This window comes from Leucopleurus acutus (assembly GCF_964270905.1).
Source record: "Leucopleurus acutus genome assembly, chromosome: 19".
NCBI lineage: Eukaryota > Metazoa > Chordata > Mammalia > Artiodactyla > Delphinidae > Leucopleurus > Leucopleurus acutus.
The window spans coordinates 20,311,409-20,335,240 of NC_139161.1; the positions used below are offsets into that span (position 1 = coordinate 20,311,409).

Genomic DNA, 23,832 nt, shown 5'->3' on the forward strand with positions numbered 1-23,832 from the left:
ACACACACCTTGCCCCAGTGCCCACCAGGGCCAGGCCGCCCACCAGTGCTTCCCTTCCCCTGCTCATGCCAGCCCCACCTGAGCGGTCCAGACCTGCGGGTGGGGCCTGCGCTGTCAGGCCACAGTAGGGCCTGGGAGGGAGGAGAAAGGGCGGGGCTGACCGGCTGCTCTTAAGGCGGAGCTGGAGGTGAACTGCACCTCCCCCTACTCCTCACCTGGGCTCTGACAGCCTCTCTCCGTCCCAGAAGCCAGGAGTGAACACAGGAGTGTCTTGCCTGCCCGGGACACCAGGTAGGTGCCTTTATTCTTTAAGGAGGAGAGAGAGAGGCTCAGCTTCTCCACGTCTCCTGGGGCTCAGAGTGAAGGTGGAGAGAAAAGGGGGAGAGGCTGGGCATGAGCGGAAGATGGTCTCGGGACCACATACCCGAGTTCTGCACTTTGGGAGAACTTAATCTGTAGCCCTCAGGGTACAGATGAGAGAACCGTGGTCCAGGGCGGGGAAGAGGCTTGCCCGGGGGGGCCCCGAGGCTTGGGAAGGGAATGGACCCGGAATCCAGCCTCCTGCCTCCCAGCCCGGAGTCCCTGGGGCCTGGTCGTGGGCTGAGCCCCCGTGCTGGGCCCTTCAGAGGCCACCAGGAATCCAGGGGGTGGCGGCATGGCCTGCACTGGTCCTGCGGGTCCCTGCCTGCTGTCCCAGGGTCTGCTTCACTGGGTCTGGGTGGAGAGCATGGGACAATCAAAGTCACTCTTCGAGCAAGGGGGTGGAGTGGGGAATTGGGCTACTGGGGCAAGGTGCTTTGGGGGCGATTCAGCCTTCCCCCTCTGCCACCCTCTCCCTCCATTGACCTGGGCTTGTAGAAGGGAAAGAGTAAGTCAGGAGAAGAAGCTGGCAAAGAAATGGATGAGGGGATTTGCCCAGGAATCAGGATCCCCCTGCCTCCAGAGCCCTTGGGAACAAAGAAAGAGATTCCAGTCCAGTGAGGGAGCGGGTCCTATAAAAAGGGGCCCTCCCTACCCACTACAGCCCGCCTACATACATACACACAGCACTGAGCCCAGGGACCTTCCCTTCACCTTTAGAGCAGGAAGGAAAGAGCTAGAGAAGTGTGCTGGTGGGGACAGGAGAGGGAAGATGTCCAGGAATAAAGGAGTGAGACCAGCCCTGGGAGGTCCAGTGGTGCTTCAGGGAGTGTTAAAAGTGAGAAGAGTTTGAAGAAGATCCCAAGGGGCTGCCTGCCCTTTGCTCGATCCCAGGCCTGTCCCGCTGGGTTCCGGAACCCCAGAACGGGCAGAAAGAGGTGAAAGGGATCTTAAATCTATGAAGCAGTGGCCTAGAGTGTGGGACTCAGAGCCAAGACCACCTGGGTTCAAATCCCAGTTCCACTACTGGGTTCTGTGGGTTGTATGACCCCAGGCAAATCCCTTAACCTCTCCAGCCCCACAGGAAGAGTACCTTTTTCAAAGAACCACTGAGAAAATGAAATGAGTATGTTTTAAGTGTCTGTTATGATCACATTCCCATTATACAGTTGGGACAACTGAGGCCCAGAGAGGAACGGACACTTGCCCAGCGTGGCACAAGATCACTTTCCAAATCAGTAGGCAGACATCCTGGGTCCGGGTCCTGGTTCTGGGGGAGGACCCAGGTCCCCAGTGTGCTCCCCAAGGACCGTAACCCCAGGCTCCTCTTTGAGGCCCAGCCAAAAACCCTGCAGGATGTGCCGAGATCCTGCCCTGACAAACCCAGGCCGCTTGGAGCCAAAGCTCCACGTCCTCAGCTGCCCCCAGAAAGGAGCTCGGAGGCCCGTTCCCTTCCACTGCCATTTTTAGACACGCTTCCCGAGCCTGGGATGCACCCGCCCCCTCCAGGACCTGGCCAAGGAGAAGTCTGGCAGCAGGGCTGGAAGGAGCCATGGGGGAGAAGTGGGTTCTGGCTTTTCTCATTAACTTACTGTGCGAACTTGGAGCAACTCACCCCCCCTCTCTGGACCTCAGGTGTTCCTCGGCATTTGAACTCTGTGTGGTATAAGGAGCTAAGAGTCTAAAGTCCACAGCCTGCGTTTGAATCCCAGCTCTACCACTTTTCTGGATGTGTAGCCGATACAGATTTCTTAACCTCTCTGAATCTCAGTATGTTCATCTGTAAAATGGGCTGGTAATAGGGATGCAGTACTTCCTAGGGTTATGAGAGGATTAAAAAGAGTTATCATAGGGAAAATCAGTGCCTGGCACATGGTGAGTGCTCAAAAAAACCGGGAGCTATTATTATTTATTATTATGATGGTATTATATTCTATTGATATATAAGCCCTTATTTCCAAGTAATATTTAGAATTGTCCAACTGGTTTCACAAGCAACACCTCGCTGGTTCCACACCACCCTCCAGGAGGGCACAAGGCAGGAATTCTTATTCCCATCTCACAAATGAGGAAACTGAGGGTCAGAGTTACACCTTAAGGAACTGTTTGAGCTGGGATTCGAATCTGAATCTTCAGACTCGAGAGTTCACATTCATTTCATTTGCCCCAGGCTGGTCGCAATGCCTTTTCCAACACTAGGGTCTGACTCTAAAGCAGGGTGTGGTGGAGGCATCTTAGAAGAAGAGAGAAGAGGCGTTGGAGGGTACCTTGGTCGGGGTGGGGGTGGGGGGCAGTGAGGCTCAGAGCAGGCAGTGGTAACGCAACCAGCCTATCCCAGCTCCTTACAGGTTTCTCGGCAGCCTCTGTTCCAGAACCTCTTACTTCCTGTAAGAAACCACTAACGTGGCGTTAAGGCTAGACAAGGGGAAGAACTTCCCACATAAGGGAAAGGAGGAAGTTGGGACATCTTTTTCCCAGATAAGCCCCCAGGGAGTGAATATCATCTGATGATGTCACTCTTCAGATCAAAACTGTTCTGTGGGGGCTTCCCTGGTGACGCAGTGGTTGAGAGTCTGCCTGCTGATGCAGGGGACGCGGGTTCGTGCCCCGGTCCGGGAAGATCCCACATGCCACGGAGCAGCTGGGCCCGTGGGCCATGGCCGCTGAGCCTATGCGTCCGGAGCCTGTGCTCCACAATGGGAGAGGCCACAACAGTGAGAGGCCCGCATACCGCAAAAAAAAAAAACTGTTCTGTGGCTCACCATTGCCCTCGGGGTTGAGTCAGCACTACTGAGCCCAGCCTGCAAGGCTCTGCAGGGTCTGGCCAGCCTGCCTTCCCCACCCCAACTTCCCCTCCATCCACCCTAGGTTCTCTCTGTTTCCCAGATGCTCAATATCTCCCCTGTCCATCAGGCCTCTGAATACACTTGCCTCCTCACCCCTACCTGGCTCGCCCAGCCAGCTCCTGCTTTTCCTTCTTGTCTCCCTTTATGTAACCCTTCCTCCAGGAAGTCCTCCCTGACCTCCCCAACTAGTGCCTACAGAGTCCCCTCTGCCTCCCCGCCTCCCCTCCTCCCCGATGGCACTGTTTATGATTGCTCACCTGCTTACCTGTCTGTTTCACCAGCTGGTCCACATGGAGTAGCAGCTAAGTGCAGGGGCCCTGACATCACACAGTCTGGGGTCCAGTCCTGCTCTGACACCTGTTGGCCTGATGACCCTTGGGCAAGTTACTTACCTCTCTGTATCTCAGTTCTCCCATTATAAAATGGAATAATAATAGCATCTACTAACAGGGTTGTTATGAGGATTTTTAAAGGTTTTATATGTAAATACTAGGGCATAGGTGCATAGTAATTACTCAGTAAATATTAACTAGTATGTATTTAATAAATAAGGCTGGGACATAGTAAGTAGCCAACAAACGTCTATTGAAGTTATTTTATTTAATCATCACTTGTATAATGTTTATTATGTGCTAGGCATATTCTAAACATATTACAAATATCAGCTCATTTTATAGATAAGGAAACCGAGGCACAGAGAAGTTAATTAACTTTCCCAACGTTGCACAGCTAGTAAGTGGTGGAGCCAGGATGCAAACCTGGGGCAGACTGGCTCCAGCAGCCGTGCTTTTAAATGAGTGAATTTAAATGAGTGAATAAATATGCCTTTGTTTGGGGGAAAGGAGCCCGGGGCTTCATCTACAGAATTTACTCAGTTCCCACCCTCGCTCTCGCTTCTTTCAGGTCCCAAGAGCTCCTGATTGGCAAGTGACACCTGTGGGATGTGAGGCTGGTTGGAAGCCAGAGGTAAAGTGCCAGGTCACTACCCCCACTATGTCACAGGTGATGTCCAGCCCCCTGCTGGCAGGAGGCCCCGCAGTCGGCTTGGCTTCCTGTGAGGAACCCAGGAGGGCCCTACACCCAGCACCCAGCCCCGGCCTGCCGCCCCAGTGTCCTTACTACACCACAGAAGGCTGGGGAGCTCAGGCCCTGATGGCCCCCATGCCCTGCAAGGAGCCCCCCAGCAGGCTCCAGCAGGCCCCACAGGCTGGAGCCAAAGCCGGCTGCCTCCTGCAGTCCCCTGGGGAGCAGGCCTCGGGAGCCTTGGAGGACCTTGACTCCTACATTGACTTCTCGCTGGAGAGCCTCAACCAGATGATTCTGGAACTGGACCCCACCTTCCAGCTGCTCCCTCCAGGGCCTGGTGGCCCCTGGGCTGAGCCCACCCAGAGCACTACCTCGAGGAGAAAGAAAGAAGATCCTGAAGCTTTGGGTAAGGAACTGGGGCACAGTGCCAGGAGGAGGGCTTGGGGACCAGACCTCATGAGGAAGGAGTTTTCTATCAAATCAGAGGAGCAGGGGAGGAGTGCTGTGCAGCTCTAAACAAGTTACTTAACCTCCCTGTTTTCTCTGCTCTATAACAGAGATAAATATAAGTAGCCCTCACTGTCCAATTCTCTTTGGTTCTTGAGTTTGGAAAGTGATGGATACCTGTTTTATGTAATTTTTCAGAGAATTTAAATAAGCTAATATAGATAAGCATATTATACAATGCCATGTATATAAATAAGAACTTGATAAATGTGGTGTCCCTGAATCTCACTGTTCTATGGTGTCTCTCTTAGGTCCTAGCCTGGGCACCCTGAAATGTTTATAGGAATGGTCTTTTCACCTTACCCATAACAATAAATGTAAATAACTTCGATATAGGTAATAGGAAATATAGTAAATAATTGGGATGTGATGAATTTTTGAGTGTTTATTACTTTTGTTTTTAATATGTTATTTCATTGTAAGTTTGTGTAGTTTAATCTTTAGTAATGGTTTAGCCACTACTAAAGATTAAACTACACAAACTTACAATGTTTCTATAATTCAGCTGGAAAAAATCTTGAAAATTTAACCATCAGCTTTCATGAGCTGGTTCAGGCCAGCCCCAGGATACCACCACGTCCAAGCGCATCCAGAAATCTCTGCGTCTGGCTTCAGTTTCCCAAAGAGTTTCAAGTACACTTTGAGGATGAGGGTCACGGAGCAGCAGCCCCATTAGACAGGCTGGAAGACTGAGGCCTCCAGGGGTTTAATCAGCGTGGGTTAGAGGGTGTGGTGAGGATTAGAGATGGGATCCAGGAGAATTTCTACTTATTGAGCATTTATCATTCTATCCAGGCACTGCGCTGAGCACTTAATAATGGAACCTTTGTTCTTCCCAATCCACCTCCATGAGACGAATATTTTATCCCCATTTTACAAACAAAAAGACTGAGGTTGATGGACTTGTGGAAGGAGCCAGTCTAGCCTAACCACTGGAATCAGGCAAACCTTACACAAGCTGTTTCCTTCACTTCTTTGCGTCTCAGATTCTTCATCTGTAAAATAGAGATGAGTTTGCACTTCAAAGGGTGTTGCAGGGATTGAAAAAATAACACTTCATGGGTGTTTATCACAAATCCTGGGACACCCATAGGTCATGAGAAATGGTGGCTGTTTGCAGTCAACATTGGGGTTGCGACTAAGACCAGCCCCAGGACAGGTTCAGGCTCTGGGGTGGAGGTCAGCCCGGCACACAGGTCCCTCTGGCAGCCAGGCTCCTGGTCTCCAGCCAGCCTTCTGCTCCTCCCATGGAGCATTGCCTGACAAGCCTAGTAGAAGAACCACCTCCAACCCTCAAGAGTCTTCCTGCTTCTTAAGGCCAGTCGTGGGCATGTCTCCGCAGGAAAGGTGACTTGGGCCTAATTATCGCTGGCAGGAGCCAGCCTAGGACTTTAATGCTCATGCCCCAGGGTAGGGCTTCCATACACTCAAGGCCAGCTGGGGCAAGACCAACCTCTGTGGGGCGTGCACTTGTACAGGGTAAGGGTGTTGATAACAGGGTCCTTCCTCCAAGGGACCGATGGGCAGTTGTCTGCGTTCTCAGATGCCCTGGGCACAACCTGTCATCTTGAGGATGTGTCCACCAGACTCTGGGCAGCAGGGGGTGCCAGAGAGCAGCAGTGGTCAGAGGGTCCTGATGAAGCCACCTAGCTCTGCCCTCGCTCCTTCTGATGGAATTTTAAAAAATCCTCTCCTCCAACCTCTGCCTGGACACCTGTGATGCCTGGGAGCTCACTACGTCCTCGAACAACCAGCAGGTCAGCTCCCCGTTAGAAAGTCTCTTCCATCACTAAGAAGAGCGAGAGCCTGCAGGTCACTGGTGGCTGCACCTTGCTCCCCAAACCCTCCCCTCAACCACTGCTACTGGTGACAAAGCTCTCCCAGCCCACGGCACCGCAGTGAGTTTTCATCCAGCCAAACGTACCCAGTGTGTAGAACTCCTCTGTTTGCACTCTCATCCATCCTACTTTCGGGGTGTTGAGTGGAAGACGTTCTATAATTGTGATGCTAGCAGACGTTCACTGCTTCTCTTTGTCCTAACTTGGCAAAAGCAAAAATTAAACATCGGCGATCTTGTGTCGATCCCTCCCCTAAAAATGTCCAGATAGATTTTTGTAACACATAATTCCACCCTGTGAAGGAAATACTGGAAACCTCATTTACAGATGAGAAGACTGAGGCTCAAGGAGAGGAAGCAATGGCCACAGTCACACAGCTAGTGAGTGGTAGGTCAGCTCAAAGCCCAGCCCTCTGAGCTCCAGAGTCCACGTTCTTGCCTTTCTCTCTTCCTTGGAGCTAGTTTCCTGCCCTCCAGGGCTTCAGTGAGGCTCCACGGCCCTAGTGCTCTCAAACCTTCATCCAGCTCCCTGCCTCTGCCTCTTGCTTACCTTCCTTCAGATTTACCCTGGGGGGGGGGGAGGGGGAGGGGGTACCAGTCCCACAGGGAACATGGCTTCTGGAAGCAAATACCATATCCCTTCCTTTATCCTCTCCGCCACCCCTCCCCATCTTTGGAACAGGCCCCCGCGTTTTATGTTCCAGAATTTCTGCCAGGCAAGGCGGTTTGCCAATCCCAAGTGAAGGGTGTTTAACAACCGTCTCTCCAACCCTCCACCCACCTGGCCTGGTGCCAGGCGCCTGCATCCACCCAGCACTGCTCAGACTTGCCCCACGGGCCTGTAAACAGCCGGCTGCTCCCAGGTGATAGGGTGGCGGCCCTCCACCTGCCCAGCCACATCCACCCCGGGGCAGCAGCGGGAGTGACTCACAGCTCTAGGACACCGCCCTCCCTTCCGGCCCACCTCCACTTGCCTGGCCCCCAAGCAAGGCCTTTCTTTGGTAGGTGTTCGGATGACCCTGTGAGTAGGACCCAGAGCTTCACCAGGCCGAGAGATGCCCCCCCCTCCAAAGCAGTCAGGCACCTTCTCACGGTCAAGGTCTTGGGAAAGGGTCCTGAGGAGTCCCTCCCCGTGGAAGAGCCCACCCCGCCCCCAAACAGAGCACAGGAGCAGGGCTCAGTTTCTTCAACCTTTCTGAGCCTTGCTTTCTCGTCTGTTACATAGAATTAAGAATGTTTCCTACTTCGACCGAGTCATGAGTATTAAAAGAACTAACACGGGTAACGTGTCTGTAGCAGCGCTGGTGCACGGCACTCAGTAAATACCAGCCTTTATTAAAAAGGGTGCAATAGGGCTTCCCTGGTGGCGCGGTGGTTGAGGGTCCGCCTGCTGATGCAGGGGATACGGGTTCGTGCCCCGGTCCGGGAAGATCCCACATGCCGCGGAGCGGCTGGGCCCGTGAGCCATGGCCGCTGAGCCTGAGCGTCGGAGCCTGTGCTCCGCAACGGGAGAGGCCACGGCAGTGGGAGGCCCGCGTACCGCAAAAAAACCCCCCCCAAAAAAAAAAAAAACGGTGCAATAAATGTGAGCTCCACCGCCACATTTCTCCAAGCCTCAGTTTCCTCCTCTGTAAAAGCAATGCCTGCTGGTACTGGGCATAAAGGCGCTTGTGAGGCTTGAGAGGATTATGGGTATAAACACTATAAAATCCTATTAAAAAAAAAAAGTGCTTGCCAACCTTGCAGAAGAATCCACCCCATTCCAAGACTTCTCTTTCAGAGCCCACAGTACATTGTGCCAGATATTCTACTCTTGCCCTCAGCAGTGAGACCCCCACCTTAGCCAGAGAGTATTAGCCATCTGGCCAATACTGCCCCCCAGAAGCAGGCAGGCAGGAGATGCTCCTTGAAGCCCACCATGGACCATGCTCCAGGCTCCATTCATCGTGTATTTCATCCTCACCGCAACCTTGGAAGGGTAGTTTTAGATCCCCACTTTACAGATGAGGAAACTGAGGCTCAGAGCAGTTAGGAAAATTACCTGATGCTTCTTGGCGGGAAAGTGGCGAAGCCAAGACTCACACCCAGGTTTGTCGACAAAGCCAGGCCTGTTCCTCCACCTGCTGGGACAGCATGCCAGCGCCCCTCATCTGATGCAATCCTCCACCCCCACCTGGCCCACGCAGGCTCAGACAGAAGCAGTAGCCCTGAGCAGGGCCAGAAGGTCCTCTCCAGGAGCGGGCTGGGGCAGGCAGGGACTCCACAGTCACGCTGGGTGGGGGGATGGTGCGTGTGCCAAAGCCCAAGGGGGTGGGAGGCTGGCAGATAGGAGCCGAGGGTGCAATTTCCCACCGACTCTGCCCCAGATTCCATTTGGGGAAGCCAGAGGCAGGACTCACAGCCCTCCAGAGGGAGAAGCTGGGTAACCCCCATCTTCCACCACCTTTCCTAGAACAGCACCGAGGACAGCTCCCCTCCCCCAAGTCAGGAGAAGAGGTGCCCATCCTCACCATGGGAGAACCACAGGGTACCCCACTCTAGGAAGAAACAAGGTCTCAGAACAAGAGTCCTAGATGCCCCCACTGGTGAATGGAAAGAGCATCAGAGTGAGTCAGCAGCCTGGGGTGCTAAGAGGCCCACAGCTCAGTAAGGCGGCATGCCCTGCCCCCAGAGAGTTCTCGCTCTAAAGCTAACCCTAAAGCGAACTCCTCAACCTCCAAGGTGCACCCAGATCGCCAGGAATCTCGCTAAAATGCAGATTCTGATTCAGCAGGTCTGGGGTGAAGCCAGAGATTCTGCACAACTTCCCAGCTCCCGGGTGAAGTGGTGCTGCTGCGCTGGGGACCACAGCGGTGCGGCCCAATGCACACTGGAATCAGCTGAGGAGCTAAGCCACCCTGAGGCCTGGGACCACCCCCAGAGGTTCTGGTCTAATTGGCACCGGATGGAGCCTGGGATTTAGGACCTTTATAAGCTCATCGGGTGATTCTAGCATGCAACCAAGCTTGAGAACCCCTGCCTGCATTGCAGGCACAGTCATAGAAATAGCCTTCACAGGCCTGGGTGATAGAGGCATCCGAAGATGTGACTGGTGCAGTCATTTCAGCCTGGGGAGTGGAACCCACATGAACGAGAGGATCTCCCAGTTTTAAAGGACTTACTATGTGCCAGATGCAGTGCCCTGCTGCCTACATTCATCTCAGTTCATCCTTACTGTAACACTAAGAGGCTGCGTACAGCTGCCCCATTCTACAGGCGTGGAAACTGAGGCTCTAGGTGGTGAAGTCATTTGGCCAAGCTCTCTCAGAGAGTAAGTGGCAGAGCCAGATCTGAAACCCAGGTCTGTCTACCTCCAGGACCCGTGTTCATGGCACTGCCTCTCCCCACCCAAGGGAAGATGTCACAGAGAGGGTGACTTTGAAACTGGGCCCTGAAGGTGGAGCTGAATGCTGATTCTGATTCCAACAAACTTCTCTCTGGGCTTCAACTTCCTCATCTGTATAAGAAAGGGGAGGGACTTCCCTGGCAGTCCAGTAGTTAAAACTCCATGCTTCCACTACAGGGGGCACGGGTTCTATCACTGGTTGGGGAACTAAGATCCCACATGCCACGCAGCTTGGCCAAAAATTAAAAAAAAAAAAAAAAAAAAAATATATATATATATATATATATATATACACACACACACACACATACATATATATGTGTGTATATATGTGTGTGTGTGTGTGTGTGTGTGTGTGTGTGTGTATATATATATATGTGTGTGTGTGTGTATGTATAAAGAACGGGGAGACCAGATGGTCTTGAGGACACTTCCAGCATCCTTGTTCTGCGAGTCCAGTCTCCCTGGTTTCACTAATGCTCTGTTTCTCTCCCCAAAGATATAAAGTACATCGAGGTGACCTCGACCAGATCAAGGTGCCACGACGGCCCCCAGAGCTGCTCCAGCCCATCTGTCACCCCACCCTTGGACTCCCCTGGCCGTGGCGGCCTTCTCCTTTCCAGAGACATCCCCCGAGAGACTCGGAGCAACAGTGAGAGCCTCATCTTCTCCGGGAGCCAGGGCAGGGGGCACCAGCGCCCCTCTCCCCCCGCGGGGGCACCCTCCTCTCATCCCCCACCCTCTCCCAGCATCTCCATCCCTGGAATGGGAAACAAGGCCTCAGGCCGCCATGGCTTGGGCTCCCCACTGGTGGCTTCCCCAGCCTTGGAGAAGGGGCTGGGGAGCAGGGTCTCCATGCTGTCAGCCAGCCCAGCATCTGATGTCAGTTACGTGTTTGGAAGGTAGGTCACTCCCACTGCAGCTTCTGACTTTGCCTCCACAACTCACACACACACACACACACACACACACACACAGACGCATCCTAAAATCACAGAGGGACACCCTACTCTTTCTGAGCAAAATCTGGGCATGTACCAAAAATAAAAGTGAATGTTCTCTTTTATGCCATCACAGCCATTTGGTTCTCAAGCTTTCCTCAAGCATTTAGAATATGATTCAATATACAAAAATCTTGACTTCTACATACCTCTCAGGAAAAGAACCACACTGCATTAATGAGGCTCACCTGTATCCTTTCCAGCCTTCCTACAGCCCATCTGTAGGAAGGATTTTTTTTTTTTTAATTTAAAAAACCCCAAACACAGGATGTAAACAGAATCAGGGGGTCTAGAATGAACCATCCAGGAAAGAAAAACCTCCTTCGCCTTTGTTCCTGGCAAAATCTAGCAGGAAGGAGACAAAACGGCCTGGGTATTATTTACAATCGCCCCAGCCCAGTTCTCTGCAGGCCTCAGAGCAGAGCCACACGCATACCCATCCTGCCCAGGAAGAGCAAACCCCAGGACCTCTGTCCCCCATACCAACTCCAGAGCCACTGTGCCAAGGCAGTCCCTGGCAAGGAGACTGGGATTCCACAGCCATGCCCGCTGGCACAGGCCTCTGAGCTCAGGGATAAGCCTGGCTGGATGCAGAGCTGGCCTCCTTCTCTTCCTCCAGCTGGGGAATTCCGTCTGCATGGGCCATGGACATGGTCCAGCTCCAGTCCAGCCTGTGTGCAGGACTCTTGGGAGTGCTGGGGGGCTGGTGTGACAACTCAGTTGGACCTGCCTAGCTGGGAAGGCAGAGGGAATAGAGTCCAGCCTAAGCCCATGTGACCTGCAGGGGGCCAGCCCACTGGCTACTTTAATTGACCACAGACCCTGCAATGCAGGTACACTCCTGTGTACCCCTTGGGGATCAAGTGGGCATACCCTTTGCTCAGGGCTATGGGGTGGGGGGGTTGGAGTATGCACTACTCTGACCAAAGCCATGGGTACCTAGATCACTAAATTCCAGAGTCTAGCTCTGGCCCCTAAGTGTCCACCCCCACCCGCTAAAACTCTGCCTGTCTGGTGCTCTCCCCATGCCACAGCCAGTCCCTCCTCCGCTCCAGCATCTCCAGCCATCAGTCATCTTCAAGGTCCTTGGAAAGCCCCACCAGCTCTTCCTCCAGCCTCCACAGCCTTGGCCCAGTGTCCTTGTATACGAGAGCCAGTGACCTCCAGGTCCCCAGCAACCCCACCCCAAGCACTGGCCAGCCCAGAGCAACCCATTCCTCACCACTGGCCGAGGAACATGCCAGCAGCTGTCCCCCATCCATCACCAACTCCATGGTGGACATACCCATCGTGCTGATCAACGGCTGCCCAGAACCAGGATCTCCCCCATCCCAGAGGACCCCAGGACACCAGGACTTTGTCTGCCCTGGGGCTACTTCTTCCAGCAACCCCTGTCCAGCCACCAGGAGCCACAGCCAGACCCTGCCAGATGCCCCTCTCACCACATCCCCAGAGGGTAAGTTGTAAACCGATCAGTACCTCACACTTTATGAGGTTTGGCTAATGAGGAATAGACAAAGCACCAATGCATCTGCTTCTGCAACAGCAGGTCAACCAACACACTGATCAAGTATCTACTGTGTGCCTAGCACTGTGCCACAGAGTAGGAACACAGTCTAGAAAGAGAGAAAAAAAAAACAAAGGATCACTGTAGAGTGGGATAAACACAGAGGTAAAGAGATGGTCTAAGTCTTATGGGGCTACAGAGGAAGGAGTGAGACTTTTCATCTGGGAACTGAAAAGGCTGGAAAGTGGATCAGAAGTCGATGGCCAGAGCAGGAGAGGAAGGGCAGTCCCAGCAGAGGGAACATCCAGGCCATGGTCACGAAGGTATGGAAGCACGTGGCATGTTTAGGAAATGACTGGAATGTTGGGTGCGGGATGAGGTCATCGGGAGTAACTTGGGCCCAGATTGGGAAAGATCTTGAACGCCAAGCAAAAGAGTACACTTTACCCTTTAGGCAATAGGGGACCATCAGAGACTCTCAAACAGGAGAGCGATGGGGTCAGAGACACACGTTCAATCGATCACTCTGGCAGCTGCGTGGCAGATGGATTGCAGGGCCTGGCTTGGCAGGGAGAGCAGTTTTTCTTTGGTTCTGTTTGGGTTTTCATCACAAAGTGGTCCAGGGCAGGGCAGAGGGTGGAGGAGAGAAGACAGAGCCAGGAGACCCTCAGGATATGGAAGCAGCAGGCTCGATGACTAACCCAAGAGAGGGAGAGGGAGAGTCAGTCCTAACTCTGACATTGGTGGATGACGTTCACAGCCAGGGGGTGGACAGGGTAACGGAGACAATGCATTCCAGTTCAGACAGCTAAAAACCACAAAACAGCAAACACCCTCCTTCCCGTAGTCTGTGACTACAGGCGTCCAAAAAGAACAAAAGGCCCAAAGCGGTAAACACAGAGGCTAAGCTCAGCACCCCCAGGGTGTTTCTCTCCCAGGAGCAGAGCCCACGGCTCCCTCATGGCTGAGCCACGAGGCTCCCGGGCCTCCCAGGCCTCACTGGGCCACAGACGTCAAGGTACTCCTGGGGGATGTGAAATGTTCACTGTACCCCGCTGCTCGCTCCCACCCAGGAAGCCGTGTCAGTGCAAGCAAGAGAAAATTAGGTGACGAGTATGCCTTTGCAGCTGCTCTGATCTGTTCCTAGGACAAATCGTTTGCAGATTTCAGTACATTTTTTATAATGAGTTACTCTCAGCTGGCCGCGACACACCTTTTCAAGACGCGGAAACTGAGAACCACTGCTCTCTGCCTTAGGGACCCAGGAAAATGGGCATCTTAGTATCTCAAAGAGCACATTTACTTAGCCTAAAGGGATTTTGCCCCTTTAGACATCTGGAGATCCAACGGAGTAGGGGTAGGGGAGGGTGGGTTGAATGGCACTGCTGGGTGGAGGAGGGGGTCGGGTCTCTCAGCTCCCCTCTCTCCAGTCTACAGGGTCCCCCTCCTCTGTCTGTCTCCAGGTCCTGCCAGGGACATGCAGCCCACCATGAAGTTCGTGATGGACACGTCTAAATACTGGTTTAAGCGAAGCATCACCCGAGAGCAAGGTAAAAGGGAAGCCCTGTTTTAGGGGATGAGTGACCCAGGAATCAGGTCCAGGTCCTGGCACCCCACATGGGGCAGATGGGGCCCTGGGTCCATGTAGAGGAGGGAACGGCAAATGGCAGGTCCAGGGAAGGGGGGTGTCCCGTGAACCCCATGACCTGAGGAAATAATGACTGCAGCAGGAATGGTGGAGGTTAGACAATAGAAAGGACTTCCTGGGAACCAAAGGTGATTCTGTACCATCTGCTCTACGGAGACCCAATGGGGCTGAGGCACAGAGGGTGTTCGGGTTCGGTGGGGACTGTCTCTGACCCAAGGATTGTTTCAGCCATCGAGCTGCTGAGGAAGGAAGAGCCGGGGGCTTTCATCGTGAGGGACAGTTCTTCATACCGAGGCTCCTTCGGCCTTGCCCTGAAGGTGCAGGAGGCCCCTGCACCTGCCCAGAACCGAACAGGTAGGCACCTGTCTCTGTCCTCACTCAAGACCTCTGGGAGGCAACAGGGTGTGGTGGGTTCCAGTCCCGGCTCTGCCCCTGGCTTGTGGGGTGACCTTCGGCCAGTCCCATAATGACTCCTGGGAGGAGGGCCTACCTCAGCCCCCTCCCCGTTGCCCCCCAGCACTGAGGCTCCCCGAGTCCCCAGATTCCCTGCTCTACCCTCGTGGTGGGAAGAGGAGGATGGTCCCAGCCCCCCTCCAGGCTGCTCTCTTCTAGGTGCCCACCTCTGTCCAGATCGGATTTCTTGTGAGGGAACCTAATGTAGTAATAACATGTGTGCTAGCTTAACCCCGCATACAACACACATCGATGGGGCATCCACCCTGCCCCAGGCACTGTGCAAGGCACCAGGGAGACCTCACTGGGGAGAGAGATAGAAACAGATCATTACATTACAAGGTACCTGGGTCACAGCCCCTCACCTAAGGCCCAGGACTGTAGCTCTCACACAACAAATGGGTGAGGTAACAGACACTCCCAGAGGGAGTTAATGGCCCCCCAGAGCAAGGAAGTGATAGATAGAGCGAGAGGATTAAAAACCCCGTATCCACATTCTCTACACCACGCCTCTCTGTTTAAATAAGAAAATGACCTCTGGGCAGTGTTAGTTATCAAGGAAGCCTTGCCAATGAGCCCAAAGAAAGCAGGAAGCTGCAGGCTGGTGAGGAGGCAGGGGCGTGGTCCCCCCTCCCAGGGCCAGCCTGGCGCCAGCAGGGACCATCTGGTGCAGAATAATAGCACCTGGGAGGGGGTGGGTAGGGAGAGAGGGAAACCAGGCCAGAGAGCTGTGATTTGATCTAAACAGCGCCGGCAGCCATCCCTGATGGCTGTTGAAACCGAAAGAAAGGTCTCCTGAAAAAAGAATTACTGGACACAGAAGCCTTTGAGCAAAGGTGTGGGCACCGCCTTCGTGGGAGGCCTTGAGGATAGGATTCCTACCCGCTGTCCCGCCCAGAGGCAGAGGGATGGACAAGTTAACCTCCGGATGGGCCCTGAGGAGGCGGGTCAGGAAATGAGTCGCACTCCCATCCACATGCTTTCTCTGTCCAGGCGAGGATAGCAGCGACCTAATCCGCCACTTCCTCCTCGAGTCTTCTGCCAAAGGGGTGCATCTCAAAGGAGCCGATGAAGAGCCCTACTTCGGTGAGCTGAGCATCTGTAGCCCCCAGGCCCCTGGGGTGTGGGCGGGTGGCCTGGGGAAGGCCTCCTTATGCTGGGCTCCTGTTTCGTTGCAGGGAGCCTCTCTGCCTTCGTGTGCCAGCATTCCATCATGGCCCTGGCCCTGCCCTGCAAGCTCGTCATCCCGAAGAAAGGTGGGCTGGGTCCCCAGACCTGTTTGTTCTCAGTAGAAAGGTTCCTGCGGGTCACTTCTCACCTTATTTAGGGATCATTTTAGTGGCATAGTTAAAAGTGCACACTCTGGGGGAATTCCCTGGCGGTCCAGTGGTTAGGACTCGGCACTTTCACTGCCGAGGGCTTGGGTTCAATCCCTGGTCGGGGAACGAAGACCCTGCAAGCTGGCCCACGCAACCAAAAAAAGAGAAAAGGAAAAAAGTGCGTGCTCTGGAGTCCGTCCATGTCTCCACTTCCTGGCTGTGAGAATTTGAGAAGGTCAACCTCTCTGAGCCTCCATTTCCTCATCTATGAAAGGAGCACAGTCACCATCACACCTCCTTCTAGGACTGGTGTGGGGGTGCAGCGAGAGAGCTCAGGCAAGGCTCTTGGCACAGTGCCTGGCGCAGAGCAGATCTTAAGAATAGTAGCTCCTTCCTCGAGAGGATGAAAGGAGCATAAATGTGCCCGTTCGGTGAGGTTTGGTTTTTACTTCTGGGTCCAACGCTTACTGGGCACCCTCTCCTTCATTCACAGCTCACTCCAACCCTGTGAAGTAGGCATTGCTGTTATCCCCATTTCACTGCTAAGAAAAGGAAGGTTCGAATTTGAACCGAAGTCTCTCTTGCTGTCTTGTTCCAAAGTGTTCAGGGAACTAACAGAGAGCAAAGGACACGGCTGTATCATGAAAATCAAGGAAGAGAATTATGAGAACAAATAAGTGATCAATGGGTGAAATTTGGGAAAGAAAGAAAGAGAGAGAGAGAGAGAGAGAGGGAGGGAGGGAGGGAGGGAAGGAGGGAAGGGAGGAAAGGAAGGTTCAAGGCATTAAGTAACTTGCCCAAAGGCACAGAGTCAGACCTCCACCCAGATCAGGAAGCCCCATCCGAAGCTTACAGCCCAACGCACCCCCAGACGTGCCCACACCTCAGGGTGTGCAGGAGAGCCACTAGGGGGGTTCTGGGAGAGGAGTCAGGGCCAGGGGAGCCCTTGGTGTGGTGATGGCGAGAGCCCCCCTGCTTTCTGCATTTGGCCTGGGTTTCTGGTGGGGTCCCAAAGAATGAGGAAGTCGGGGGCCTCTGAGGCCAGGTCGCTGCCGCAGTCCAGGGGCTGAAGGAGGGAGGGATCAAAAGGCTCGCCAGTGAGGCTTTTGGGGAGCCCGAGGTGGCTGTTTGCCTCATTACAGGAATCACACCTGGTTTCTCGGCCAAGTCACTTCCCGAAGGTGTGGGCGGAGGTGGAAGAGGTTCAAAGGGCTGAAGGAGGCCTGTTCCTAGGAGGGGGGTCCACTGACTGCACCCCCGTCCCCTGGGGGCCTGTTCCATTGCTTTGGCTCAGAATTGGGAGGTGGAGACGGGGCCTCAGAACTCTCTGCAGACGGCCGGGCCTCCTGCCTGAAGAAATCTGCGGGTGAGTGGTATGGGGCAGGGGGAGGCTCCAGGCTTGGCTGTGCCCACCCCCCGCAGGGCACCTCCCAGCCCTGTGCACACTCGCACACGCAGGTCCACACGTGTTTCCCATTGCAGCTTTATTTCTTCGTCTTTAACAAGGTGCCACATTCCTCCCCCTCCCTGTGAGCCAGGAGATGAGAGGCTGCAGGCGGTGGGCCAGGAGGAAGAGGGGCAGGAGAGGAGGGGCACAGTGAGGCTTACCCCTCCTCCTGCACACACGGGTTGAGGGGGGCACACAGATGTGCTGGGGTCTCGCTCGGTCTGAAGGACCTGCCCTGGGGGTGGGATCCTCTGTGGAGTGTCAGGTCCGGGTCCTGGGGTCTTCTACAGGGGAAGGGTCGTTCCTCCTCGCGCCCAAGGGCCCGGCACGGGTCAGCACTTGTCTGAGTGACAGCTTCTACTCTGTGCCCTGAGCACGATGGCCCCCTCCCCATTCCTGTCTCCTCTTCCTGCTCTCAGCAAGGAACCAGGGCCCCAGGGGGAGGGTGGGGAGGGATGGAGGCAGCATCAGCCATGGGACAGAGGAAGGCTTGCCTGGACGCCCCTACGTACAGGGCAACATCCCCTCCCTTGCCCCCTGCTGGAGGGCCAGGGGCCAGAGCAATGCAAACAACAGATGACCCCAAAGTCCCCTGGGGTTGGTCCCAAATTTCAGTGGCCCATACACTCCCTGCCCACCTGTCCGGTGGCTCAAAGTGGAGCCCTGCTAGATTTCCAAAAAAGGAAGGTACTCCTATCCCCTGGCTCTGGGCAGAGGGCCAACCAGGGCCTGGGTGACCTCCACCCCCCAGTGGATTCTGGCAGGGCTCCAATGCGGTACCTGCACCCCCCCAGGTTGCCATGCCCTGTACCTGAGCTCCGTGAGCGTGGAGACCCTGAGCGGAGCCCTGGCTGTGCAAAAGGCCATCTCAACCACATTGGAGAGGGATGTCCTCCCCACACCCACCATGGTCCACTTCAAAGTCACCGAGCAGGGCATCACCCTGACTGACATCCAGAGGAAGTAAGGGGCTTCCCTTGCCCTGGGGCTGAGGGCTGGGCAGGGTAAGATGGAGGGAACGGCTGAGACTGCTGTGGAGGAGTAATGGAGATGGAGTTCAGGCTCCTGGACCCAGCAGGGTCAGTGACGTGCTGAGTGACTCCAGGCAAGTTCTCTGCCTTCTCTGAGCCTGAGTCCAATGACCTCCTGCCAAAGTCCCGCTTCGTCATGACCGATGGATTTGGAATTAACCAATAGTCATTGGGCACTGATTCAATCTGTAGCCACTGATGGAACTTCTCCTGTAGGCCAGACTCTGGCTGACCAACGAGATCACTCCTTCCCAGGCTCAGGGATTCAGTCTAGCATGATCCTGGTCCTGGGCTGGAGGCATAAGAGATGACCAGATGCTGGGAATTCCCTGGTGGTCCAGTGGTTGGGACTCCGCACTTACACTGCCGAGGGCCCCGGTTCCATCCCTGGTGGGGGAACTAAGATCCCACAAGCTGCGCGGCACGGCCAAAAAAAAAAAAAAAGAGAGATGACCAGATGTAATTCCTATCTTCATTAAATGACGTGACAGGCAGTGGGGGTGGAGCGGGTGGTAGAAAACCCCAACATATAGGACAGAAGGGAGACGCACTTCATGAAAGGAGAGACGTGCAAACGCGTGCCCAGCAGTGGGAAAGGTCACGGCAGCCTGTCAGGGGTCGTCAAACTGAGAGCTTCTTGGAAGACAGGGAGCTGGAGATGGTGGAGGTGAGGCAGGACACTGGGATGGGCTCTCACCAGCTCCCCTTCCCTCCCGGTCTCTTCCCAGGGTGTTTTTCCGGCGCCATTACCCCTTCGCCACCCTCCGCTTCTGTGGCGTGGACCCCAAGCAACGGAAGTAAGTTCCAATCTAGCCACACTAAAAAGACCCTGGGATTCGGATCCCAGACAGAGCCTGTGAACCTCAAGGGGTCAGGAGCAACAGAATGAGGGGGAGGGGGACATGGTGGGAGCAGGGACAAAACTGGCCGTTATCTCCCGAAGCTCAGCCAGACTCCTGTGAAACGGAGCAAAGAATCGGTATTCAGGACTGTCGTGTTCCTTTCCCACAGGTGGCAGAAATACTGCAAGCCCTCCCGGTAAGGCCTGCCTGTCCACTCAGTCGCCATGAGAGGTCTCCCTCGGGGAGGCCTGGACCCAACATGGGGAGGGAGTGAGGGAAAGAAGGAGGCCCCGCCCTGATCTTAAAAGCCCATGGGTTTGATGGCGGACGGCACAGGCCCCGGCCCTCAGGGAGCCACCAGTTTGATGTCTTATGGGGGAGGCGCAGGCTTTAGTCTGTAAGGATGCCTCAGGCTGATGGCCAAGACACACCTTCGCCCTCAGGAAGCTTCGACTCTGATGGGGAATACACAGGTCGTGTCCTCAGGCGCCCCCATTCCAAAGGAGGGAAACCCAGATCTTAAACTCAGGGATCTCTCGGTCTGACAGGGGAGGCTCCCGTCCTAATGAGGTGCTGGGCTGGGGAAGGGCGGGGAGGAGAGTTGCTCCCAGCCTGGTACCTCCCTGGGTCCCACCCCTCACTCAGGCTCTCCTCTCCCATCAGGATCTTTGGGTTTGTGGCCAAGAGCCAGACCGAGTCACAGGAGAATGTGTGCCACCTCTTTGCGGAGTATGACACTGTCCAGCCAGCCTCGCAGGTCATCAGCCTGGTGGGTGCTCTGCTGCAGGACCCAGAAAGGATGTAGGGGAGGGAGCTTCCTGTGCGTCATCCTAGGCACCCCAGTGGGCTTGCTCAGGGTGCCCCCTCCAGCCTGAGCAAAAGAGGCCTCTTACCACCCTGGTGGACCAATCCCCTGGACTGGAGGAGAACGGTACCAAGTTGAAACCCTTGAACTCAGTATGACCTTCAGCGGTGACCTTCGTCCAGACCCCCCGCAACCCGGGCCTCAGTTTCTTTAACCTTAAAGGAGGCCCACAGCAGGATCAGCTGTTCTTCTCAGACGTCTGTGGGCATCTTAACAAGCTCCCTGTGATTCTGAAGCACACCCACATCTGAGGACCCCCACACGAAAATAACCTCTGAAGACCCCTGAAGACCCCTGACTCCATCCTCCTGGACACTCCGGACACAGTAGCCTGAGCTAGAGACCCGTGACCCCTGCTTCAGGCCAAATGCAGGTACGGGGTCGGGTACTCCTGGGCCCTGGTCCAAGGCTGGCCTGAGAGCAGATGGGTTGCCAGCACTGAGGACCAAAGGAGGGATGGACTGACTCTCTTTCCCTCCATATCTGTTCCTTTCCCCATTTCCCTGACAGCGTATGGAGCTGCTATTCCCAGGGCAAAGCTAGATCCGCCTGCCCTGGATTCTTCAGCCAACATGGCCCTTGTTGCTAGGCAGGTTAACAAGTGTAAACTTGCCCCCATGGTCAGAGATGACCCCGCTGTCCTCACGATCTTGATGTCTAATCCCTTCCATTGTCCTCACGATCTTGATGTCTAATCCCTTCCATTGCAAATGAGCATCAGCCCCATCTTTTCTTTCAGTTTCTCATAAGCGACTGTCCCACAACTGCCCTGGTGTTACTTGTGTCACTCACACCTGGGGGTGGCGGCAGCGAGACCTCTGCTCACTCAAGCAGACACAGGAGCTGGCTCTCTCTGGTTCTGCCCCAGTCTTGCTGAGTCCTCTGTGCTCCAACAACACACAGACACACACACAGACACACACACACAGACACACACACACACACACACACACACACACACACACACACACACACACACACACACACACACACACCCCTCTACAGTACTGTGGCGGCAACTGACCTTGTAACCACATGGGGGCAGCAGAGAGTCAAGAATGCAAACAGGCAGCCACCCCAAGAGGCTTGGAGAAGCTGGGTGGTCTTTCCCGCCCCACCCACACCCCCCTCAACCCTAACCCTAACCCATTAAGACCCCCAAGAATCTGGAATTGTTTGTCTAGCAGACCTGGGGTCCTAAAGAAACCAAACTATGACAGTAGAAGATAAGACTCAGAAAAGAAGCCCGTTTTTGCTCCATGAGGGACCACTGCCTGCCCCCGCCCAGCTGGGGGCCCTGCCAGAGAATCATTATCTTTGGCCAAAGTTGGGCCTGAAGGGTTATTATTTCAACCCAGAAAACCAAACCGGACTGAAGCGGCCCTGGGCTGGCGGGACTGGCTGAGACCAGCACCCCCGGCCTGTGGTCAGGCACTGCCCCACCCTGGAGACTATGGAATCCAGACAAGGTTCTCAAGGTCACAGTGCCCACGTTCTCAAGGTCACAGCCTGGGAGCTGGCAGAGAGCACCCCCCATATATCTATGGGGGCCTTGTAGCTCCCATCATGGAAAATAAAGTGTCTGTCTTTGCACAAGAGTTGGTCCTATGGTATTCAGGGCTATCCCCTCAGAGATGGAAACCTGAACAGAAAAGGGGACCTGGCTGGGCAGGTGGCAGCTGTGTCTGAGAGAAGACCACGTGTGCCACACCCCTCCCGCACCCCTGGCACGGCAGGACAGTCTCCACTGACTTCCACTTCATAGACGTTGCTTAAATCATTCTGGGTACCCCACGTGTCCGACACACCCATTTTCCTTCTTCACGACCCCTTTCCTGCCACTGTGCCAGGAAGACAGGAGGCCCGGGCTCTCCCGTGCGTGCCAGGGCTGAGGTGAGCACGTGTGACAGCCCTCCCAGCTTCCAGAGTCTCACTCGGGCTCCCTGAGGGAGAGGAGAGGCTGGTGAAACACAGGCAGCTCAAGAAAAGTCCAGAAGAACCCTTGAACCCAGATGAACCCCGAGCTACCAGCCCAGTTCTGGAGACCTGGGCAATGGCCCCATCATTCATCCTGGTTCTGCCTCCAGTCTTGGGGTAATGCCCCCCCAGACCTCTCCAGACCCGTTGCAGTTAGGGACTCAAGGTGGACAGGCCATGGAAAGCCTCGCCAAGTGGTTCAGAAGGGGCTGCACCGATGTCCCTTTCCTACAGAGCCTTGGGAAGGGGAGAGGTGCTGCTTCTGTGCAGACTGAGCTGTGTGACCCAGTGGCAAGGGCTGCTCTGGAGGAAGTGAAGAGACCTTCCCAAGAGACCTTGAACCACCACTGAGAAGCCCCTGCCGCCCCTCCCACTGCCCAACTGCAGTTCCAGAGGGGGCCCCTCTCAGCCCCCCGCCCAGCCCCCTCCCTGGCCCTGGACAGAGTCCACGGGAGGTAATGACCTCTACTGCATTTACATAGCTCAGCTTTCCTCTAGGAAGATTTCATAGAGAACTTGACCTTTGCTGATGGGCAGAGCCGCCAGCCCAGCAAGGGCAGAAGGGACGGACCTCCACCAAGGCAGGAGCTGGGAAGGGAGGGGTCTTTGCACCCATGCAGGGACACCCAGGGGTTTCCTCTCCAGGCTTTGCAGTCCTGGGTCTTAAGCCTCTCTCCCCCGTACCCACAATGTCATGTCTCCCGACTTTCCACCCTGCCGCATCCCTTTCTCATCCTTCTCTCTACACATAAGTACACCATCCCTCCCTCCTCTCCCCCTCCCAGGGTCTCTCTCCTTCCTCACCCTTCTTCTCATCATACCTTCTCCACCCACCCACCCCCAAACCCATCCTCTCCCCCTTTACAGAAAAACCTTCCTACTCTTGTCCCATTTAATCCCCTCGCCCCTCTGCCCCCGGTGGCTGGACCCACAGCAAAGCCCAGCTGCTGCTGGAGTTGATGGGAATGGAGGACAGCAGCCCGCTGCGCCACCAACCATTTCTCAAAACCCAGATTCCCATGTCCTCTAACCCCTGCCTCCTCTCTGGCTACAGAGTGGACTCCCCAGAGAGCTGAGGCACCCTCACCCCTACCCCATCTGACCAGCCAGCCCCCATACTCACCTCCCGCAGGTGGCTCACCTCTGCTTTCATCCTCAGCCCCTAACACCCTACCCCCACCCCCTACCCCTGGTCCTAACTCTCATGCTATCCAATAGGCTGCGAACTTGGAACAAGAGGGCAGGGCTGGGGGGCTAAAGGCCCCCAACCCAGAAGGCAGTACCTTGATTCATGCAGCAGTGCTTTCTGGCTGCATGCTCTATTCATGGGATCCAGGAAAATGGATGAATATAACAGCGTTATAATGGAGGTTTGTAAGTGTCATACAGAGCTGGCAGGAAGGGTACAGAGAAGATGAGCTTTCCCCAGTTGGGGAGAAGGAGGGCAACGTCACCAAGGCAGTAACATTTGAGTCGGGTCTTCAAGGATAAATAGGAGTCTAACAGTAAAGACGGGGGGGGGGAACCCAACTTTTGCTAGGGGGCTCCTATAGGCTAAGTGCAATGTGAAGCGCATTATATATGTTTAATCCCATTTTACAGATTAGAAAACTGAGGCTCAGAAGGTTAACTTTCCCACATTCACCCAGCTAGTAAATGGCAGAGAAAAAGAATTCCAAACTTGTGCCCATTCCACTGGCTCAGCACTCAGACAAGCAGATGGATGAATTTGTGCCTGAAGCCCATAGGTATGAAAAGATTCCCCGTTCAGTGTGGCTGAA

General features: G+C 54.8%; 1 protein-coding gene across 1 annotated transcript; it reads left to right on the forward strand.

Moving 5' to 3' along the window:
- Positions 1-269: 269 nt before the first annotated feature.
- TNS4 (tensin 4) lies at positions 270-20,099 on the forward strand. The gene is made up of 13 exons (XM_082860965.1): positions 270-291; positions 4,110-4,638; positions 10,461-10,863; positions 11,997-12,418; positions 13,933-14,019; positions 14,346-14,471; positions 15,564-15,656; positions 15,749-15,826; positions 17,184-17,255; positions 18,131-18,299; positions 19,096-19,164; positions 19,379-19,405; positions 19,873-20,099. The coding sequence occupies exons 2-13, from the start codon at positions 4,200-4,202 to the stop codon at positions 20,012-20,014; spliced, it is 2,127 nt and encodes a 708-aa protein (XP_082717091.1). The 5' UTR covers positions 270-291; positions 4,110-4,199; the 3' UTR covers positions 20,015-20,099.
- The last annotated feature ends 3,733 nt before the right edge of the window (positions 20,100-23,832 follow it).